The 19,363-nt window shown below is 44.8% G+C and overlaps 1 protein-coding gene across 1 annotated transcript; it reads left to right on the forward strand.

The window, feature by feature from the left end:
- Positions 1–14,197: 14,197 nt before the first annotated feature.
- On the forward strand, positions 14,198–14,917 carry LOC123517147. Its single transcript, XM_045277098.1, has one exon. It carries the CDS (start codon positions 14,198–14,200, stop codon positions 14,915–14,917), a length of 720 nt encoding a protein of 239 aa, XP_045133033.1.
- The last annotated feature ends 4,446 nt before the right edge of the window (positions 14,918–19,363 follow it).

Below are 19,363 nucleotides of genomic sequence, written 5' to 3' on the forward strand. Positions count from 1 at the left end.
ACTTCAAGGAGACTGCCGAATGGCGATACAGGTAGACTAATATTGCCATATCTTGCCAGGCGTGCTGTTCTGTCTGTAGGCAACGCTGACTCCTAAACAGACTATTCTCTATGACGTGGAGTGAGTGTAGAGATGCATTTAAATGATGGCGATAGACATATTGTGATAAGTATATTGTGAAACCCAAATCCAAAAAATGCTCAGTAAAAGAGTAACTTAGGTAAGACGTTGCAGTTTGCTCATCACTGACATTAACAACGCGTCCACCAATATATCACCTAATGGAAAGATAATACTGCAAAGTTTTCTCCACTTCCACACATACACACTCTCTCTCTCTCTCTCTCTCTCTCTCTCTCTCGCGCGCGCGCGCTAAGGTGTGACGGAAAAGGCAGGGAGCAGCAGATATGTGAGGGGGAGAGGGAGATAGCAAAATAAATAACAAAAAGAGGTGATATAGTATGAGTGACACATATAGATAGCTTGATGTTGTTTGGTGCGTGGTATACTCTAGTCAATCCAATGCATTCAATAACGGCGCGGCGGGTGTAGCACAGCTGGGGAGTGCTGTAGCGTTGGCACTTTTGGCTGGCATTGTATGAATGGTACGGCGGAGGTGTGATGGTTTGCCATGATAAGTATGTAATTAAGGTCGACACTGAGGAAGTGGCACCGTAAAAATATTACGATGTTGGCACTGGGGAAGTGCATGGCACAGTATGAAAGGCATGGGATTGGCACTGTGGATGTGGCATGGTAGGGATGACACGGTAGTCTTGACATGGTACGAATAGCAAGATGGGGGTTGCATGATGGGATGACACGGTGGTGACGACGGCATATGGAGTAGGGTGATGTGGTGTATTTGCAGTTTTTTTTTTTTTTATGTAAGAGGAGAAATCAGGCCAAGGGCAACAAAAAGATTAAAGAAAAATGCCCATTGAGACCCTACTCCCCCAAGCAGGTTCGAGAGAGTTAGCCAAAAGAATGGGATACATATCTTGAAATTTTCCTCGTAGATAAATTCAAGTCATAGGAAGATGAGAATACAGAAACAAGTAAGTAGTTAAACAGTTTACCAGAAAAAGGGATGAATGAATGACAGTAGGAGTGAAAGAAGAAAATCTTGCTCTTCTGATCTTGCACTTAACAAGATCAGAAGAGTAGTTGGAATGAAAATAACGGTAGAAGATAGCAAGAAATGCAACATTGGTAAGGTGAGAAAGAGGCTGAAGACAGTCAGTCAGAGGAAAGGAATTGATGAGACGATAAAAGCTTTTGATGCCACTCTATCTAATGAAATAATTTGAGTGGAACCCCCCATACATGTGAAGAATACTCAATACATAGGCAGATAAGGCCCCTGTACAGAGTTAGCAGTTGGGGTGGTGATAAAAACTGGCGGAGACGACTCAGAGCGCTTAATTTCATAGTTGTTTTAGCTAGAGAAGATATGCGGAGTTTCCAGTTTAGATTATAAATATAAAGGACAGACTGAGGATATTAAGTGTAAAAGAGGGAGATAGTTGTCTGGAAAGTTATATCGAGTTCACAGGAGAAATTGAGCTTGCTTTTAAGGCACTGAAAAATACCAGTTTTCTCTGCTCCAAACAGGAATTTTAGATAAATCAGAAGTCGGGCGTTCTGTGTAGTCATTGCGTGATCTGTTGACTTCCTGAAGAGTTGGTCTTCTATACATGAAAAGACGTAGAAAAGTGTAGGGTGGTATCATCAACATAGGAATGTAGGACAAAAAGTTTGGTTTAGAAGATTATTGACGAATAATATGAAGAGAGTGGGTGACAGGACAGAACCCTGAGGAACACCATTCTTAATAGATTCAGAAGAACACTGGCCGTCTATATCACAGCAGCAATAAAACAGTCAGAAAAGAAACTTGAGGTGAAGCTGTTGAGAGAAGGATAGAATAGGTTAAAAATCAAAGCTTTGTGCTAGACTCTATTAAGAGCTTTTGATATGCCTAAAAGAATAGCAAAAGTTTCATCAAAATCTCTAAAAGAGGATGATAAACACTCACTAACGAGAACCAGAAAGATCATCAGTATAGACGGAAGCTATACTGGCCATCAGATAGAAGATTGTGAAGTGATACATGTTTAAAGAATCTTCCTATTGAGAATAGATCGAAAAACTTTAGACAAGTAGGAGATTAAAATAATAGGATGGTAGTTTGGGTAATTAGAACGGTCACCTTTCTTTTTCAAGAACAGGTTGAATGTAAAGAAACTTCCAGCAAGAAGGAAAAGTGGGAGTCGATAGACATAGTTGATAGAGCTTGATCAGGCAAGATGCAAGCACGGAGGCACAGTTTATGAGAACAGTAGGAGAGACCCCATCCACAAGCCTTCCAAGATTTTAGAATCATGCAAGGTAGAGTTTTTAGCAAAGGTATAAGAGAAGAAATGAGCTTCAGAAACAGATAAGATGGCAGTGCCGCAGTAGTGCCATCAAAATTAAATAAAGGGGGAGGAAGATAAAGAAGTAAAGTTACTGTAGATGATTTGGGTCAAATGACAAAAACCTCGAGGAGAGCTGGATCTCGAAAAGTTATAACATTTTCTATAAATAAAGCAGCGTCTGGTAAGTTGTAGAAGATATTTCACATGATTCCGGGCAGATACCATACAAAGGGGCGAACCGAATAAGCGCCGTTGAAAAGAGGACGTTATGCAGAGCTAATATGTTGGCATCACTGCGCGTGCACATGGGTCCCGCTCCAAGGCCCAACCAAGTCGCAGTATGTATCTTACACGTAACGGTCACTTTTTTTTTTTTTCTTATACCATGTGGGCTTTTCACGGGAATTTATGGGCTAAAGGGGATACTTATTAAGGGTACCTCCTATTTCAAAGCCCACCCGCTAGGAAACCGTTGCCCCGAGTGAGGAAGCCCAACCTACACTCAGACCGTAGACAGGATTCGAACCCGTGCGCTTGGAGACCCCTCGGATCCCAAAGCACGCACGGATCTATTGTACCACGGCGGCCCCTAACTTGACGAAAAAATTCACTATAGCGTGTGTGTATAGATTTACCACCTCTAGAAGGAGGGGTAAAGTATGCCCTAATGCCTTTGGATGGCGGCCCAGGCGGAAAGAAAGGTCTATCAACGGGGTTTGATGACGTTTCTGCGCTCTCCGGCCTCGCACAGCCGGTAGTACACCGGTAGTACACCAACGCTCCAAACCCCCTCCCCGCGGAAGGTAATATTTGATTGTCGAATCAATTCCATTCATTTTTATGTAATAATTCTTGAACCTCACAGGACTCTGTGACTTCTCTCCTCTCGCCTCCTTAAAGCGTCTATTATAGGATCGTAAAGAGCTCTTTTGTGATGCACAGGTGACATTGGCAATTTCCTCTGGGCGGCCGTTTTTGGATGATGCCGCGCGCTATTATGGTATATGATGCTATCATGCCAGTGACGGTTGCGCCTCTTCCTCTTGGAACGTTGCATGTGAAGAGGAGATAAGATTTTCGATTTTGTGGCAACCGATGTAACTTCAGACATTCATATCAAATTGTTATATAACTTTGAATGTAGCGTGAGCCTGTTGGTAAAGAATTGAGTATGAATATTAGGCTTATGTACCTATATATGTATCTGACGATATACTTAGCTTTTATCCAACATTGTTGCTATAATACTGGTTTGAGGGCAACAAAGGGAGCTTTCGGAGAAATGATGTGAGGTTATGTAGTGTACACAAATTTCTCATATTTATTTCACTTTTATCTACAAACAAGAGAAAACCCCTACACACTAGCTGAGGTACTTTATTAATAGGGAGAAACAGAAGTGTCAGATGTGTAATGGTTGGCGAAAAATGCGGGAAGAGTATTGTGGAGAGTTATATCGTGGAAAAATATTGCTGAAAAATCTGGCTTAGATTTTGAAGGTAAGACTGTTGGTCAGATTTAACATGAAAATGGAAAAGGTAGTAGTAGAAAATTATTGCAACTTCCTCCAAAACAATATACGATGCAGTTCAAATAATTTATAATATTCTTCAGTGTTATTGCAAGGGTGAAATAGATGAGTAACACTTAAGCTGGGGCGCTAAGATAAGACAGTCATGTCTCAAAACATATTCTTTACCACTCACAATTTCTTCATCTTTATAACACGTTATATCGTCATATATATATATATATATATATATATATATATATATATATATATATATATATATATATATATATATATATATATATATATACTGAGACTCAATACTCGAACTTAATTCGTTCCAAACGGCTGTTTGAGTATCAAAAAGTTCGACTATCGATATCTATAAATCAGGTAATTCGTTCTACTCTTAGCAAAACCTCAAGTTTATGAAAATTTCAATGTATTTTTCTTTTATAATTTAAATTTGTGCATATCGTAAGTGAAGGTTGGTGATGGATGACGTAGAAGAGGAGGGGAGAAGGGTGGGGAGGAGGAGGGAGGTCGTCGAAGGACGAGATACTATCCATGAAAACGTCTGGTGTGATTCCTGTGAATCCACTAGTGGAGGGTGTGGCTCACTAACACTTGCACTTTCACTAGATTCCTTATTTTTACCACTAATAAGCCTCTTTGGTGCCATTGTAAGTTTCTAAATGAAAAATTACCGACGGAACGCAGAAGAATGTTGTTTTTCTCAACACTGCGGCAGGACTAATGGTGTGCACCGGTAACCGGCATACCGGAATATTGACATTTTTACCGGAAATACCAGTATCAGAACGGAACAACGACGATGGCAAGGACAGAGTGGGTAGAACTTTAAACAACCATGTATGCGGCCGTTCGATTACCAGATATTTTCACTCCTGAAAGCCTTTGGTGTTAAGTAAGTTTATAAGTGAAAAGCTAGAAACAGAACGCACGAGAATGTTATTGTAAAGAAAACAGCAGCAGCAGAACTGGCAGAAGGTGGGAATGGAGAAGCCAAGGAGCCTTTGTTTACAACCACGTGTGTGGACGTCTGACTATCTGGTATTTTTTCGAGTATCAAATCAAACTTTTGCGTTCAAGTATTGAAAAGTTCAACTATTAAGATGTTCGAGTATTGAGTCTCATATATATATATATATATATATATATATATATATATATATATATATATATATATATATATATATATATATATATATATATATATATATATATATATATATATATATATATATATATATATATATATATATATATATATATATATATATATATATATATATATATATATATATATATATATATATATATATATATATATATATATATATATATATATATATATATATATATATATATATATATATATATATATATATATATATATATATATATATATATATATATATATATATATATATATATATATATATATATATATATATATATATATATATATATATATATATATATATATATATATATATATATATATATATATATATATATATATATATATATATATATATATATATATATATATATATATATATATATATATATATATATATATATATATATATATATATATATATATATATATATATGCAGAGAGAGAGAGAGAGAGAGAGAGAGAGAGAGAGAGAGAGAGAGAGAGACGGTGGCGTAGTGGATAAGGTGGTAAGTGTGGGATCAGGCAGACGTCCACACGTAGGTTCGAATCCCACCACATACCTCTTTAAAGCTATGCCATTTGTCGAGTGATTTAAAGTTACCTAATTGTCACCAAGATACCCAGGTTCTAGGTGGTTACATCAAAGATGCGCTTGGGTGGTGATATGGGCCCTAATATGGGTACCACTATAAATAAAATAAAATTGCCTGCGCCACTAATGGGCGGAAGCTTAACAGCGCTTCCCAAATCGAGTCAAGTATGCCTACAGGCGCTATAGGCCACAACTTATATATATATATATATATATATATATATATATATATATATATATATATATATATATATATATATATATATATATATATATATATATATATATATATATATATATATATATATCGGCTGAACAAAACCTGCACAGTTTAATGCTACAGTATTCCTTCCTACCACGTTCTAGGGCAAGCCCTGATAAGGAAGAACGTGGCTTGGGAAGAAATTCCGCTTAAATCATAAGAAATAAAAAAAAAAAACTATGGCCCTGTGGAGATCCAGGCATATGCAGAGCAGACTACTCGTTACCCCATTCTCCGCAACTTCTCCTCATGTCAGGATAGCCGTCTGCTCCTCCACTTATCTATCCAAAATAAGCGTCTCCTGATGTGTTTCCCAGGCCTCCTGTTGTTCATCTGTTTTTTCTCTGATGAGTCTTGTTCCAGGTAGCTTGCCCTTGGCAGTCCTTCATGTCCTCTTTAGTTGTCCCTGTCGGTGTTCTTTCCAGCTTTCGTTGGAGAAAGGCCTCCCGCTCTTTCTATCGGTGTTTTTTTTATGTATAGGAGCGGGGGCAGGGCAGCGGTGTGCATTGACGTTTGTCTGTGTCACCCGCCACCATCACCCCGCTCCTTTATGGTTGTGCGTAAGTGTCTGTTGGGTTTTATAGTTCCAAAGAGGTTGCTCAGTAGGTCTCGCGGATGGGTCACTCAGCGGCGTCTGCGGACGAGGTCGCTCAGCTTCTCCCGCGGACGAGGTCGCTCAGCAGCTCCTGCGGATAAGGACGCCTTGCAACGTCCTCATCCGCGAGGGAGTGTAAAGTTACCTCTTCTCAGCAGGTGGGCTACTGGGTAAATTTTTTTTTTTTTTTTTTTTTTTTTTTTTTTTTTTTTTACATTACAAGGGCACTGGCCAAGGGCAAACAAAGTGTTGGAAAAAAAAAATCCCGCTGGTTGCCAGGCCCTGTTAAGAGGAAAGTAGAAAGAGAAAAAACAAAAAAATCTAAAAGGAGGGTCCAGTTAACGTAAGAGGTGTCTTGACACTCCTCTTTTGAAAGAGTTTAAGTCATAGGCAGGTGGAAATACAGACACAGGTAGAGAGTTCCAGAGTTTACCAGTGTAGGGAATGAAGGAGTGAAGATACTGGTTAACTCTTGCATTAGGAAGATGGACAGAATAGGGATGAGAAGAAGTAGAGAGTCTTGTGCAGCGAGGCCGCAGGAGGGGGAAGGCATGCAGTTAGCAAGTTCAGAAGAGCAGACAGCATGAAAACAGCGGTAGAAGACAGATAAAGATGCAACATTGCGGCGGTGACTTAAAGAATCAAGACAGTCAGTTAGAGGAGAAGAGTTGATAAGACGAAAAGCTTTAGATTCCACCTTGTTTAGTAAAGCTGTGTGTGGATCCCCAGACATGAGAGCCATACTCCATACACGGGCGGATAAGGCCCTTGTACAGAGCAAGCAGCTGGGAGGGAGAGAAAATGGACGAAGACGCCATAGGACACCTAACTTCTTGGAAGCTGATTTAGCAAGAGTAGAGATGTGAAATTTCCAGTTTAGATTTTTAGTGAAGGATAGACCGAGTGTGTTTAATGTAGAGGAGAGGGAAGTTGAGTGTTATTGAAGAAGAGAGGATAGTTGTCTGGAAGGTTATGTCGAGTAGATAGTTGTAGAAATTGAGTTTTGAGGCATTGAACAAAACCAGGTTTTCTCTGCCCCAATCAGAAACAAGTGAAAGATCAGAAGTTAGGCGTCCTATAGCATCTCGCCTTGAGTCATTTAATTGTTGTTGGGTTGGGCGTCTGTTGAACGCTGTTGAATAATGCAGGGTGGTATCATCAGCATAGGAGTGGATAGGGCATTGAGTCAGATTTAGGAGATCATTGATGAATAATAGAAAGAGAGTGGGTGATAGGACAGAACCCTGTGGAACACCACTGTTGATAGTTTTAGGGAAGAACAGTGACCGTCTACTACAGCAGCAATAGAACGATCGGAAAGGAAACTGGAGATGAAGGTACAGAGAGAAGGATAGAATCCGTAGGAGGGTAGTTTAGAAATTAAAGATTTGTGCCAGACTCTATCGAAGGCTTTCGATATGTCAAGGCCGACAGCAAAGGTTTCACCGAAGTCCCTAAAAGAGGATGACCAAGATTCAGTTAGGAAAGTAAGAAGATCACCAGTAGATCTGCCTTTACGGAAACCATACTGGCAATCAGAGAGAAGGTTGTGAGCTGATAGATGCCTCATTATCTTCCTATTAAGGATAGACTCAAAGGCTTTAGAAAGGCAGGAAATCAAAGCTATAGGGCGGTAGTTAGAAGGATTGGAGTGGTCACCTTTTTAGGGACAGGTTGAATGTGAGCAAACTTCCAGCAAGAAGGATAAATAGAAGTAGAGAGACACAGATGAAAGAGTTTGACCAGGCAGTGAGCGAGTTCGGAAGCACAGTTTTGAGAACAACAGGAGGGACTCCATCCGGACCGTAAGCCTTCCGAGAATCAAGGCCAGAGAGGGCCAGGAAAACGTCTTTATAAAGAATTTTAATTTTAGGGATGAAGTAGTCAGAGGGTGGAGGAGTAGGAGGAATATGCCCAGAATCATCCAAAGTTGAGTTGGTAGCAAAGGTTTGAGCGAAGAGTTCAGCTTTAGAAAAGAAGAGACAGCTGTAGAGCCATCTGGATGAAGTAAAGGAGGGAAAGACGAAGAAGTAAAGTTGTTAGAGATATTATTGGCTAGATGCCAGAAATCTCGAGAGGAGTTAGAATTGGAAAGACTTTGACATTTTCTATTGATGAAAGAGTTTTTAGTAAGTTGGAGAATAGATTTGGCATGATAAGATCGCCTCCCCCACCCTTCGTTTCTGCGGATGAGGTCACTCTGTAGTGTCCTCAGCCCCTGGGAGGGAGGTGTGTGCAGGACGCAGGGAATGTCATGCTTCAGCATACTGCCTTAAGTTTAGCATACCTCCAGCCCATCTCCTCTGATTTTATCTGTTTTCACAGAGGCGCTTTAACAGCTCTCTTGACAGTGGTGAAAGGGTCGGCTTACTCGATGTTGGCAGCCCTGTTTCCAGCTGAGTGGGCCTCCTGTTGTTCATCTGTTTTTTCTCTGATGAGTCTTGTTCCAGGTAGCTTGCCCTTGGCAGTCCTTCATGTCCTCTTTAGTTGTCCCTGTCGGTGTTCTTTCCAGCTTTCGTTGGAGAAAGGCCTCCCGCTCTTTCTATCGGTGTTTTTTTTATGTATAGGAGCGGGGGCAGGGCAGCGGTGTGCATTGACGTTTGTCTGTGTCACCCGCCACCATCACCCCGCTCCTTTATGGTTGTGCGTAAGTGTCTGTTGGGTTTTATAGTTCCAAAGAGGTTGCTCAGTAGGTCTCGCGGATGGGTCACTCAGCGGCGTCTGCGGACGAGGTCGCTCAGCTTCTCCCGCGGACGAGGTCGCTCAGCAGCTCCTGCGGATAAGGACGCCTTGCAACGTCCTCATCCGCGAGGGAGTGTAAAGTTACCTCTTCTCTTTCCTATTGAGCACCATCCTCAGCCCTGCCCTTTTCACACCTCCCAGACCTCTTGGCAGTCCAGCCTTCTCAGAAACTGAGGTAGGTGCCCTTTTTTTTTTTCTTCTTTATCCGCTTCCCGCGGCAGCTGTGAGGTGTTCTTTGTGCTAGGCGGCGCGTGGGTTGGGCAAGGAACTTTTTGGAGGGATGATTTGGGCGCTGGCAGCATCCTCCCTCTCCTCTTTTATCCCTCACCTCTCAACCTACTGTGGAGTTCTTGTCTTGCCCTGTGCCATGCAGTGGCTGTAGCCACAGGTAGAGCGTGCTTCCTGTGTGTGACGGGAGCGAGGTGGTTCTGAATGGGCGTGAGGGTACTTTTGGCGTCTTCCTCCTCTTTCTTGTCCCTCCATCCACCCGCTTCCTACTGCTGCCCATTGCCCGAACGATGCAGAGGGCTCTAAAGCACTTTCAAGCTCTGCCCCCTCTCCGCACCTCCCCCAACTTCTACCAGAGTTTCCACTACCAGAGTAATGGACGCCATGGGGGCCCTCATGCAGAACACCACTTAAACACGGAGGGGCTCTTGTTCCTTAACTGGCTGAGGAATTCCTCGTTGGTGACCTTTTCTCAGGACGTCTGGTTCCCATAGGAACACTTGACACTACCGCTCTTCTTGAGTGAGCCAAGGACCATCCCAAAGCAGCTTCTCTCCGGAGGAAGGTTCTTGTGTCCTTCCTCGTCATCCTCCCATCACGCATCGATCCTGAGGGCCTTCAGGACAGTCTGTAACAGTCAAGCCAGAACCCTGTCTCTCCCCACCTGTTTCATTAGCACGAGCCAAGGCTTCTGTCGGCGGTAGTCATGGCCAAACAAGGCCTTGCCTCCACCTTCTCCAAAGTATCACCAATTGCAATACCGAGAACCCGGTCACTGAGGGCCTCGAGAATTTTCCCCGACAGGAACTGAGATAAGCAAATGTGTCCGTTCATGGAGTGTCAACGCCCTACACTGGGCAGCAGGTGGGCTACTGGGTAAATATCCCCCCACTCTAAAAATTAATAAGATCGCCTCCCCCACCCTTCGTTTCTGCGGATGAGGTCACTCTGTAGTGTCCTCAGCCCCTGGGAGGGGGGTGTGTGCAGGACGCAGGGAATGTCATGCTTCAGCATACTGCCTTAAGTTTAGCATACCTCCAGCCCATCTCCTCTGATTTTATCTGTTTTCACAGAGGCGCTTTAACAGCTCTCTTGACAGTGGTGAAAGGGTCGGCTTACTCGATGTTGGCAGCCCTGTCCCCAGCTGAGTGGGCTTTTACAGAGGCTCATTGTCGGGCCTACATTCCACTGTTCTGTCCGTGTCGGAGTTAGCCAGGTGAGGCACAGTGAGGGAGGCACCCCTGTCCCACTGTCTGTTCGACCAGGAAGCGACTGATTGAGTCTTTGCTGACATCAATATCCACTCTCCTTCCCAACCAAGGTATTTCATCCCTTCTGCTGCCAGTAAGGGTGTTCTGGGGTGGGCAGATGGCCGTGTGGGTGACTACAGGTTTCCCACTAAACCATGTTACTAATCTTCCTCCTATCTTCCAGGGCCCTTCCTCATTCCCGACCACTGGTCTATTCGTGGCGCCTGCAACCGCAACAGCAGTGCTACCACACCCCATCCACAAAGGAGAACAACCAGCGCCAGCAAATACGCTAGCAGTCCCTGCCTTTTCGGTGCCATTAGACACAACACTTCATGTCCTTGGGGTATCAGTGAGCAGCTACCCAGCCGTGATGGCAGCATGCCTCCCCTCTTTGACAGAAGCCCACGGGCTTCTGAGGGTTCCCAGGTGTGGTGTCTACTGAGTTGGCACCTCGTGTGGTCGGCAGACCACACGACCCATGGATCCCCGACCCATCTTGCATGCAGTACATGGAAGATAGGGATGAGAAACGACAGCAGGAGGATGAGAAACGATGGGAGGAGGAAGAGAAACGACGGCAGGAGGAACAGGAACTGCACAAACAGGAAGCAGCTATCAGACAGGACGAATTTGCTACCCTTCTCTCTACCTTCAGTAAGGGTATGAGCACCGCAGTGTCTACAGTTGAGCTGGGAGTGGCGTCCTCCAGCCCCTCACCCTCCCCGCCCTCCTCTCCGCATCTACCCCCGCCACCCCGGCCACCTCACTCACACGTCAAAGCTGTCATCTCACCGCCTCCTCCTCTACAGCTTGACGTTCCTTACCAGGCATATCGAAAATGGAGCAGACGATGGCGCGACTACGCAGTGATGATGAACCTGAATACCTTGCCCCTAAGTAAATGTCACATTCAACTTAGAGCCTGCCTGAGCCCCGAAGTGCTACACACCCTTCATTATCGCCTTCAGATTCCTCAAGACGACTCAACATCAATGGAAGACCTGCTGACAACGCTTGATCATTACTTCAAGGCTCAGACCAATGAAGCCTTACGGCGACGAGAACTGTTCAGCTGCCGTCAGAGTGTTGGAGAGCAGTTTAATGAGTTCTTTGTGAGAGTCAAGAATCTAGTAGAGGCTGTGGATGTGTGTAAAGGGGGCAACACGGACTGCGAAGAAATGCAGATGAAACAAGTGATACTCATGGGAGTGATTGACCAGGAGTTAGTGCAGGAACTCATTGGCATCATCCCTACACACTCACTTGATAAAGTTGTGCAACACTGCTACGCATTTGAGGCCGCCAGACGCACAGCCAACGCCATCACTTCTCCTGCACAAGCCCTCTGTGCTGTGTCAAGGTACAAGAAGGACAAGAAGGCAAGGCAGCACGCCTCTGCACCGACTCAACCTTCCTCAGACGCATGTGACAGCTGCGGACGCCCACATGCTAAAGGAGAATGCTCAGCAGCTCAAACTATCTGTAGCAACTGTGGTAAAAGGGCCATCGAGTACGGATGCCACGGTGCCCTGCCATCAACGCTACATGCAAATGCTGTGGAAAACAAGGTCATTTTGACAGGTGTTGTCGCTCATCCAAACCTGCAGCATCCTCCTCGGCCCTCGCCAAGTGTAACAAGTCACCAGGAATGCATCTGAAGGAACAAGAACACCAGTGTTCGCCATATTATGGACAACACACACCCCATCTGAGACTTCTCCGTTTGTAGTCGTCGAGATTAGTCATGTCAAGGGACAGGTGTACTTACCTTGTTGCCGGACACGGCGCTGACACAACCATCATTGGAGCAGACCACCTTAACGACATTGGCCTGACACTTGCTGACCTCCACTCATCTCCACAGAGGCCAACGTACAGCGCTGATGGATCACCCATGCAGCCTGTCATCGGTTCTGTACAGGTGAAGATGACGGTCAAAGGACACAGCATTGAGGAGTGGATTGATGTGTATCCAGACATACCTGTCCCTTTGCTGTCTTACAGGGCATGCAGGGACCTAGCCCTCATCCCTGAGCGGTTCCTGCCCCTATTGCACAGGTGACACACGCCGCTGTGAGAAATGGAGACACCGAGACTGTTGACGAAACCAACAGAGTACTGGAGATCACAGCAGGCGATGACGTCTCCGTTCCCCATGCTTTCCTGCCACACCTGCCTTTCAACAGTAACACTACTGAACAGGCCAGGTCATACTTCTTGGAAGAGTATGCTGACGTGCTCGTCAAGAAAGAGGATCTGCAGACGATGCCGCTCCGGCCCATGGTGGGGCCCCGATGCGCATCCACTTGCGGGATGATGCTCAGCCGTTCGCTATACATACCCCACGGCAGATCCTCTGGCATACCAAGATGACGTCAAGCAGGAACTACACAGCATGGAGGCTCAAGGAATCATTGCTCCAGCTGGTGATGCTCCCTCACAGTGGTGCCACCCACTTGTCACAGTGCCCAAATCCAAGGGAGGAGTACGCATTACCACAGACCTCTCAAAACTGAACAGTCAAGTCTCACGGCCCGCCCACCCATCTCCCATGCCTTTCAGTGCCATCAGGAGTGTCAAGCCAGGTACCAAGTACTTCACTACCGTTGATGCTCTTCACGGGTACTGGCAGCTAGAGCTTGCTAAGGAAGACCAACACTTGATGACCTTCATAACGCCCTACTGTCGCTACAAGTACCTATGGAGCTCTATGGGATTCGCTGCGACTGGCGATGATTTCTGCCACAGAGGAGATGCAGCTCTTCAGGGGATCACAAACTGCGTCAAGGTCGTGGACGACGTTCTCCTATACGACGAGGAACTCCTGCCACACCTGTCTCACGTCAACGAGGTTCTCGCACGATGTCGGGCCAGTGGAATCACCCTGAACGCGAAGAAATTTGCCCTTGCAAGACCTGCAGTTACGTTCTGTAGATTTGTGCTGTCTACAGACGGGATAGCTGCAGACCCTGAAAAAGTAAGGGCCATCGCAGAGTTCCCCACACCAGCCAACATCAATGACTTGAGATCTTTCATAGGATTGGCCAACCAGTTGACAGAGTTCTCCTCTGAAACTTCGACAACAGCACAGCCACTACGCCTACTCATGAGTCCCAGGCGAGCCTTTACATAGACCGTGGACCACGACACTGCATTCCAACAGGTGAAGAAGGCACTGGCCAGTCCTCCAGTATTGGCCATGTTTGACCCGCAGTTACCCACCATCCTTCAAACGGACGCGTCCTGACTCTATGGCATTGGCTACACCCTGCTACAAGATTATGGAGAAGGCCACCTCCGGCTGGTACAGTGCAGCTCCCGTTTCCTGACAGACACGGAAACACGTTACGCCACAATTGAACTGGAAATGTCAGCCACAGTTTGGGCGATGTTTAAGTGTGGATATTATCTCAAAGGACTACAGACATTTGAACATGTTACAGACCACCGCCCACTCATCTCCATACTTAACAGCTATACATTGGATGCAGTTGAAAATCCAAGGCTACAACGGCTGAAAGAAAAACTGTCACCATTCATCTTCACTGCTCGTTGGCGTGCCGGCAAGCAACTCTGTATTCCCGATGCCTTGTCCCGCCACCCTGTCAGCAGCCCTACAGATGAAGCCAACATGTTAGTTGACGTCTCAGCTCATGAGGCTGTCGCTGTGCGAGCGATACATTCCCTCGCCTCACCTGATGACTCACAGCCAGCCACAACAGATGTCCAACTCGAGGAACTCCAGCGAGCGGCATGCACCGATGAGACCTACATCAGACTCCTGCACTGTGTACGCAACGGGTTTCCCAGTCATCGTTATGACCTACACACCACTCTACTCGACTACTGGAAGATACGCGATGAGCTGTACTGTGATGGCGATCTGGTCCTTTACGGTCCACGCATCGTAGTACCAGTAGCGTCCCGCAAGTTAGTGTTGCGACGCCTGCATGATAGCCATTGCAGAGCTGAGGACACCAAGCGCCGAGCTCAGCAAACAATGTTTTGGCCCGGGATCAACGAGGACATCACCAATGTTGTTCGTGCCTGTGACGCCTGCCAGACGCTCCTTCCCAGTCAACAGTGTACAGGAATGATGACAAGCTGACACGACCTTATGAGTCCATCTTGGCTGACTATTTTCAAGTGGCAAGGAAATCTTTCCTTGTCATAGTTGACTGCCTGTCTGGCTGGCCTGCTGTCTACCCGTGTAGCAGAAACACTACTACTGCCACCATGATAGACCACTTCAGCAATTTCTTCAGTGACCACGGTGCTCCAGTCCGTCTACGCATCGACGAAGATCCACAGTTTGCTGCTAAGGCGTTCCCGGACTTCCTACTATGCTAGAAGGTCCAACACGTCATTACTTCACCTCATCATCCCCAATCAAACGGTCACGCAGAAGCCGCTGTCAAGTGTTTGAAGCACCTTATCCTCAAGGTGGCACCGTCAGGCAACATCAGGACTGAAGACTTCGACCAAATACTGTTGGAGATAAGCAATACCCCTAACCTCTCTGGACGTTCTCCGGCACAGATTCTGTTTGACCACTCTCTCCGCACTTGTGTCCCTGCCCACCTGAACTCCTTTCGGCCAGAATGGCAGCCAAACGCCGAAGAGTGTGATCAACGTGCCACCCAGCGAGACCTTGCTGTCCAGTTTCGGTACAATACTTGGGCCCGTCAGCTTCCAGTCCTGCCCCTTCAGCAACGCGTATGCATCCAGGACCCGGTGTCGAAGAGATGGTACCAGACAGAGACAGTGGAGGCACAACCAAGGCCGCGCCAGTATGACATCTACCTCCCCAGTAGCTGCACCATCTGACGCAACAGGATTCACCTACGCCCGGTGCCACCCGGAGACGGAGACCCAGCACCTGCTGCTGACAATGCAGCATCCCAGGCTCCTCTAGGCACTCTACATTCGGAGCGACTACGTCAACGCCAGAACACGCCAGCATGAAGCTCAAGACCTTGCTATGAGCTCCAAGGGGGGAGAGAGGTGTGGGTTATTCATTAGCTAGTGTCTGTACGACAACGTGCAGCCTGGCATCACCCTACACCAGGCAGCACAGTAAGGCTTCCCGCGCTTCGCTAGGGGAGAGACACGCTGTTTATCCACCTCCTGTATTTTGTGGAAATATACCGGACTTCCGTTACTCTTGTGTTTTCCTGGCGCCTCTATCACTCCCAAGAACCTTCTACAGGACTAGACGACTACAGAACACACACTAGGCGTTTTACGCCGCGGCGTAACCGCGGCGGTTGACCTCCCCTTTTTTTTTTTTTTTCTTATTTATTTATTTATTTATTTATTTATTTTATTTTATTTTTTTGGATGGCATATCATACAGTGTCAGGATGAATGTGGAGGAAGTAGTGTGTTTGGTTGTTCCATCGCCGCTTGAAACGGCCCAAGCAGAGGCAAAGGCAACATTGGGTTCATCCAATTCTACATGACAGACTTACCACTGCATGTTTATCACCCTGAATCCTTCCCTGAGACAGCATGACAAAAAGTCTTTCAATCATTTTTGAATGTCGGTGAAATCATTTGACAACTTGCTAGAACTAAACAAGAGGATGTATCTTCAAACAACACTAGGATGAGAGATTCCATCTAGCCACAACACAAACTTGTCATAACATTAAGATGAGTCCTTTATTTAAATTTTTATTAAAAAAAATATTCATATATAAAACCAAAAAGAAAAAAAGGTGACATATAAAGATCCAGTTGCCAGGAATTTGGATACAAATAAAATATTCATTTCTTGAAGTGAAAATACAGAGCAAGAAAAAAAAAAAAAAAAAGGGTCACTCACTTTATATATGCTCTTTCCGTAGCACACATACATAGTATGTAGGATTTCTGTCAGTGTCAAAAATGTCAATGGGCGTTTTCCAATTTCTCTGATTAATAAATAAGTGTCAAACTGATCCCTCTCCATTCCTCAGCAGACAGCGGTACTGCAATCATTGAATAGTATTACGTGACTTATCACGGGCAGAACCCAAGATTGTTGTAGTAACACACATCCTATTCTTTCATTGGCAGGTATACAGCCAATAATGTCGGTCAGTGCTCTCAAACAGCGCGGTGCATCAGCCTGTGTGAACGATGTAATATGTTTGTGTGTATCTCGACACGCTGGCAAACCGCGGCGGTTTCCACGGTTTGGAAACCGCCGCGTTTCCAAACCGCTGTGTGTGAATTATTCCATAGGCAATCATTGAAAATGCTACCGCGCGTTTCCAATTCCGCGGTGCAAACCGCCCTGTGTGAACAAGGCCTAGTTTGGGCTTAATGCACAATTGCGATCAAATGAAATCCTGATAAGTCTTCAATCCTCACCTCCAACAATACCCTGCATTCAGGGAAACAGTTCTTGGAGAGTGGCAACTATTTCGTCGAACCACAATTTGCGCAAGTTTTTTTTTTTTTTTTTACTGTATAATTCTTTTCTGGGGTTCCAGATGTGTTCTTTTTCCTTCACCAACTCTTACATCTTCTCTACATCTGGAGACCACATTTTCAAAGCTTACTCCGTGACGTCACAACGTAAATAAAGTCGCGAATCGACTGAACAAGACTTTTGCAACGTGTGAACCCGCCTTTAGAGTTCCATTTAATAATACTCATAAGTTTACAGTGCCCACTGAACACGTCCTATAAGACTTTACTGGGAGTAATAATCGTTTCAGCAGACGTCTACTGCCATCTCTAACTTCAGTGAGTTATTCAGTTTCTCTGTTACCTCTCTATGATACACACGTGCATTCCTTTAACCCTTAAACTACGGCGATCGCTTATATAATCAAGCCTCTCGAGTACTGTGACGCGGCGATCGCTTATATAATCATGAATTTTCGCGGGGAATGTTTTGAATTTTCGTGGCGCATTTCCCTTCAGACCTGCTTATGACTCCTCCCCACTTAATGTTGCTATCATGAGGGCTCCAGATACTATAACAAGGGCCTCACTTGAGTTTTTACGGAAAAGTAAGAGACACCTGGCAACTCCTCTTGACTCGTCGGGTAGAATCCAACCTTGAGTATCATAGAAAACGCAGAAAACTTTATAAGGGAGACCAAATTATGCTATAGTTTATTACTTCTATCTCAATCAAGAGATTATTGTTATTATATCAGCTTCTTACGGCATAGGGGCAACAATCCTAGTAGCATTTTGAGCTGTGGTATTGTACAGAGGACTTGTGTCATGCAAGACACACAGAAACACACACACACACACACACACACACACACGGCCCGGTAGCTCAGTGGTTAGACGATGGCTTCACAAGCCAGATAGATGACCGGGGTTCGATTCCCCGGCCGGGTGGAGATATTTGGGTGTGTCTCCTTTCACGTGTAGCCCCTGTTCACCTAGCAGTGAGTAGGTACGGGATGTAAATCGAGGAGTTGTGACCTTGTTGTCCTGGTGTGTGGTGTGTGCCTGGTCTCAGGCCTATCCGAAGATCGGAAATAATGAGCTCTGAGCTCGTTCCGTAGGGTAACGTCTGGCTGTCTCGTCAGAGACTGTAGCAGATCAAACAGTGAAACACACACACACACACACACACACACACACACACACATACACACACACACACACAAAGCTCAATCAAACAAATACGTACAAAACATCTGTACAGAGGATTCATGACACACACACACACACACACACACACACACACACACACAGCTCAATCAAACATACCCCAATACGTACAAAACATCTGTACAGAGGATTCATCACACACACACACACACACACACACACACACACACACACACAGCTCAATCAAACATACCCAATACGTACAAAACATCTGTACAGAGGATTTATGACACACACACACACACACACACACACACACACACACACACACAGATAAAGTTCTATCATACATAAATATGTACAAAACATCTGTACAGAAGACTCGTATCATGTAGGATACGCAGAAACACACACACACACACACACACACACACACACACACACACACACACACACACACACACACATATATATATATATATATATATATATATATATATATATATATATATATATATATATATATATATATAGAGAGAGAGAGAGAGAGAGAGAGAGAGAGAGAGAGAGAGAGAGAGAGAGAGAGAGATAGCGTAGAAAATGGCCCAGCTTGGTACCACTCAGCTCAGAACCCGGACCATACAGTGCACCCGACGTGTCACTAGTTCCCGCGCTTTTCAAAGCCCACGAAGTTTTGTAGGCCTATTTCTTGCTCTATTTATTTATTTACAGATTCAAAACTTCGGTATTACTGTATTTTGGATGTTTGCCATTCATGGCATACAATTCAAAATATATTTTATTCTGACATGGGAATGTTTATATTTTAGGCGCATCAAATCATTCAGCAGTTAGGAATTCCCGACGTCGGAAAGTGCTGAAAAGCTGCCAGATTCGCCAGATAACTTAATTTAACACATTCAACTCGGTATGCTGGAAAAAAAAGTTTACGTCATATATGTACTATCAAACTAAGTAATAAATTATT

Source organism: Portunus trituberculatus, chromosome 41 (genome assembly GCF_017591435.1).
Source record: "Portunus trituberculatus isolate SZX2019 chromosome 41, ASM1759143v1, whole genome shotgun sequence".
NCBI lineage: Eukaryota > Metazoa > Arthropoda > Malacostraca > Decapoda > Portunidae > Portunus > Portunus trituberculatus.

Coding starts and splice junctions, on each gene's coding strand:
- LOC123517147 (XM_045277098.1), top strand. CDS start 14,198: ATGTTTAAGTGTGGATATTATCTCAAAGGACTACAGACATTTGAACAT.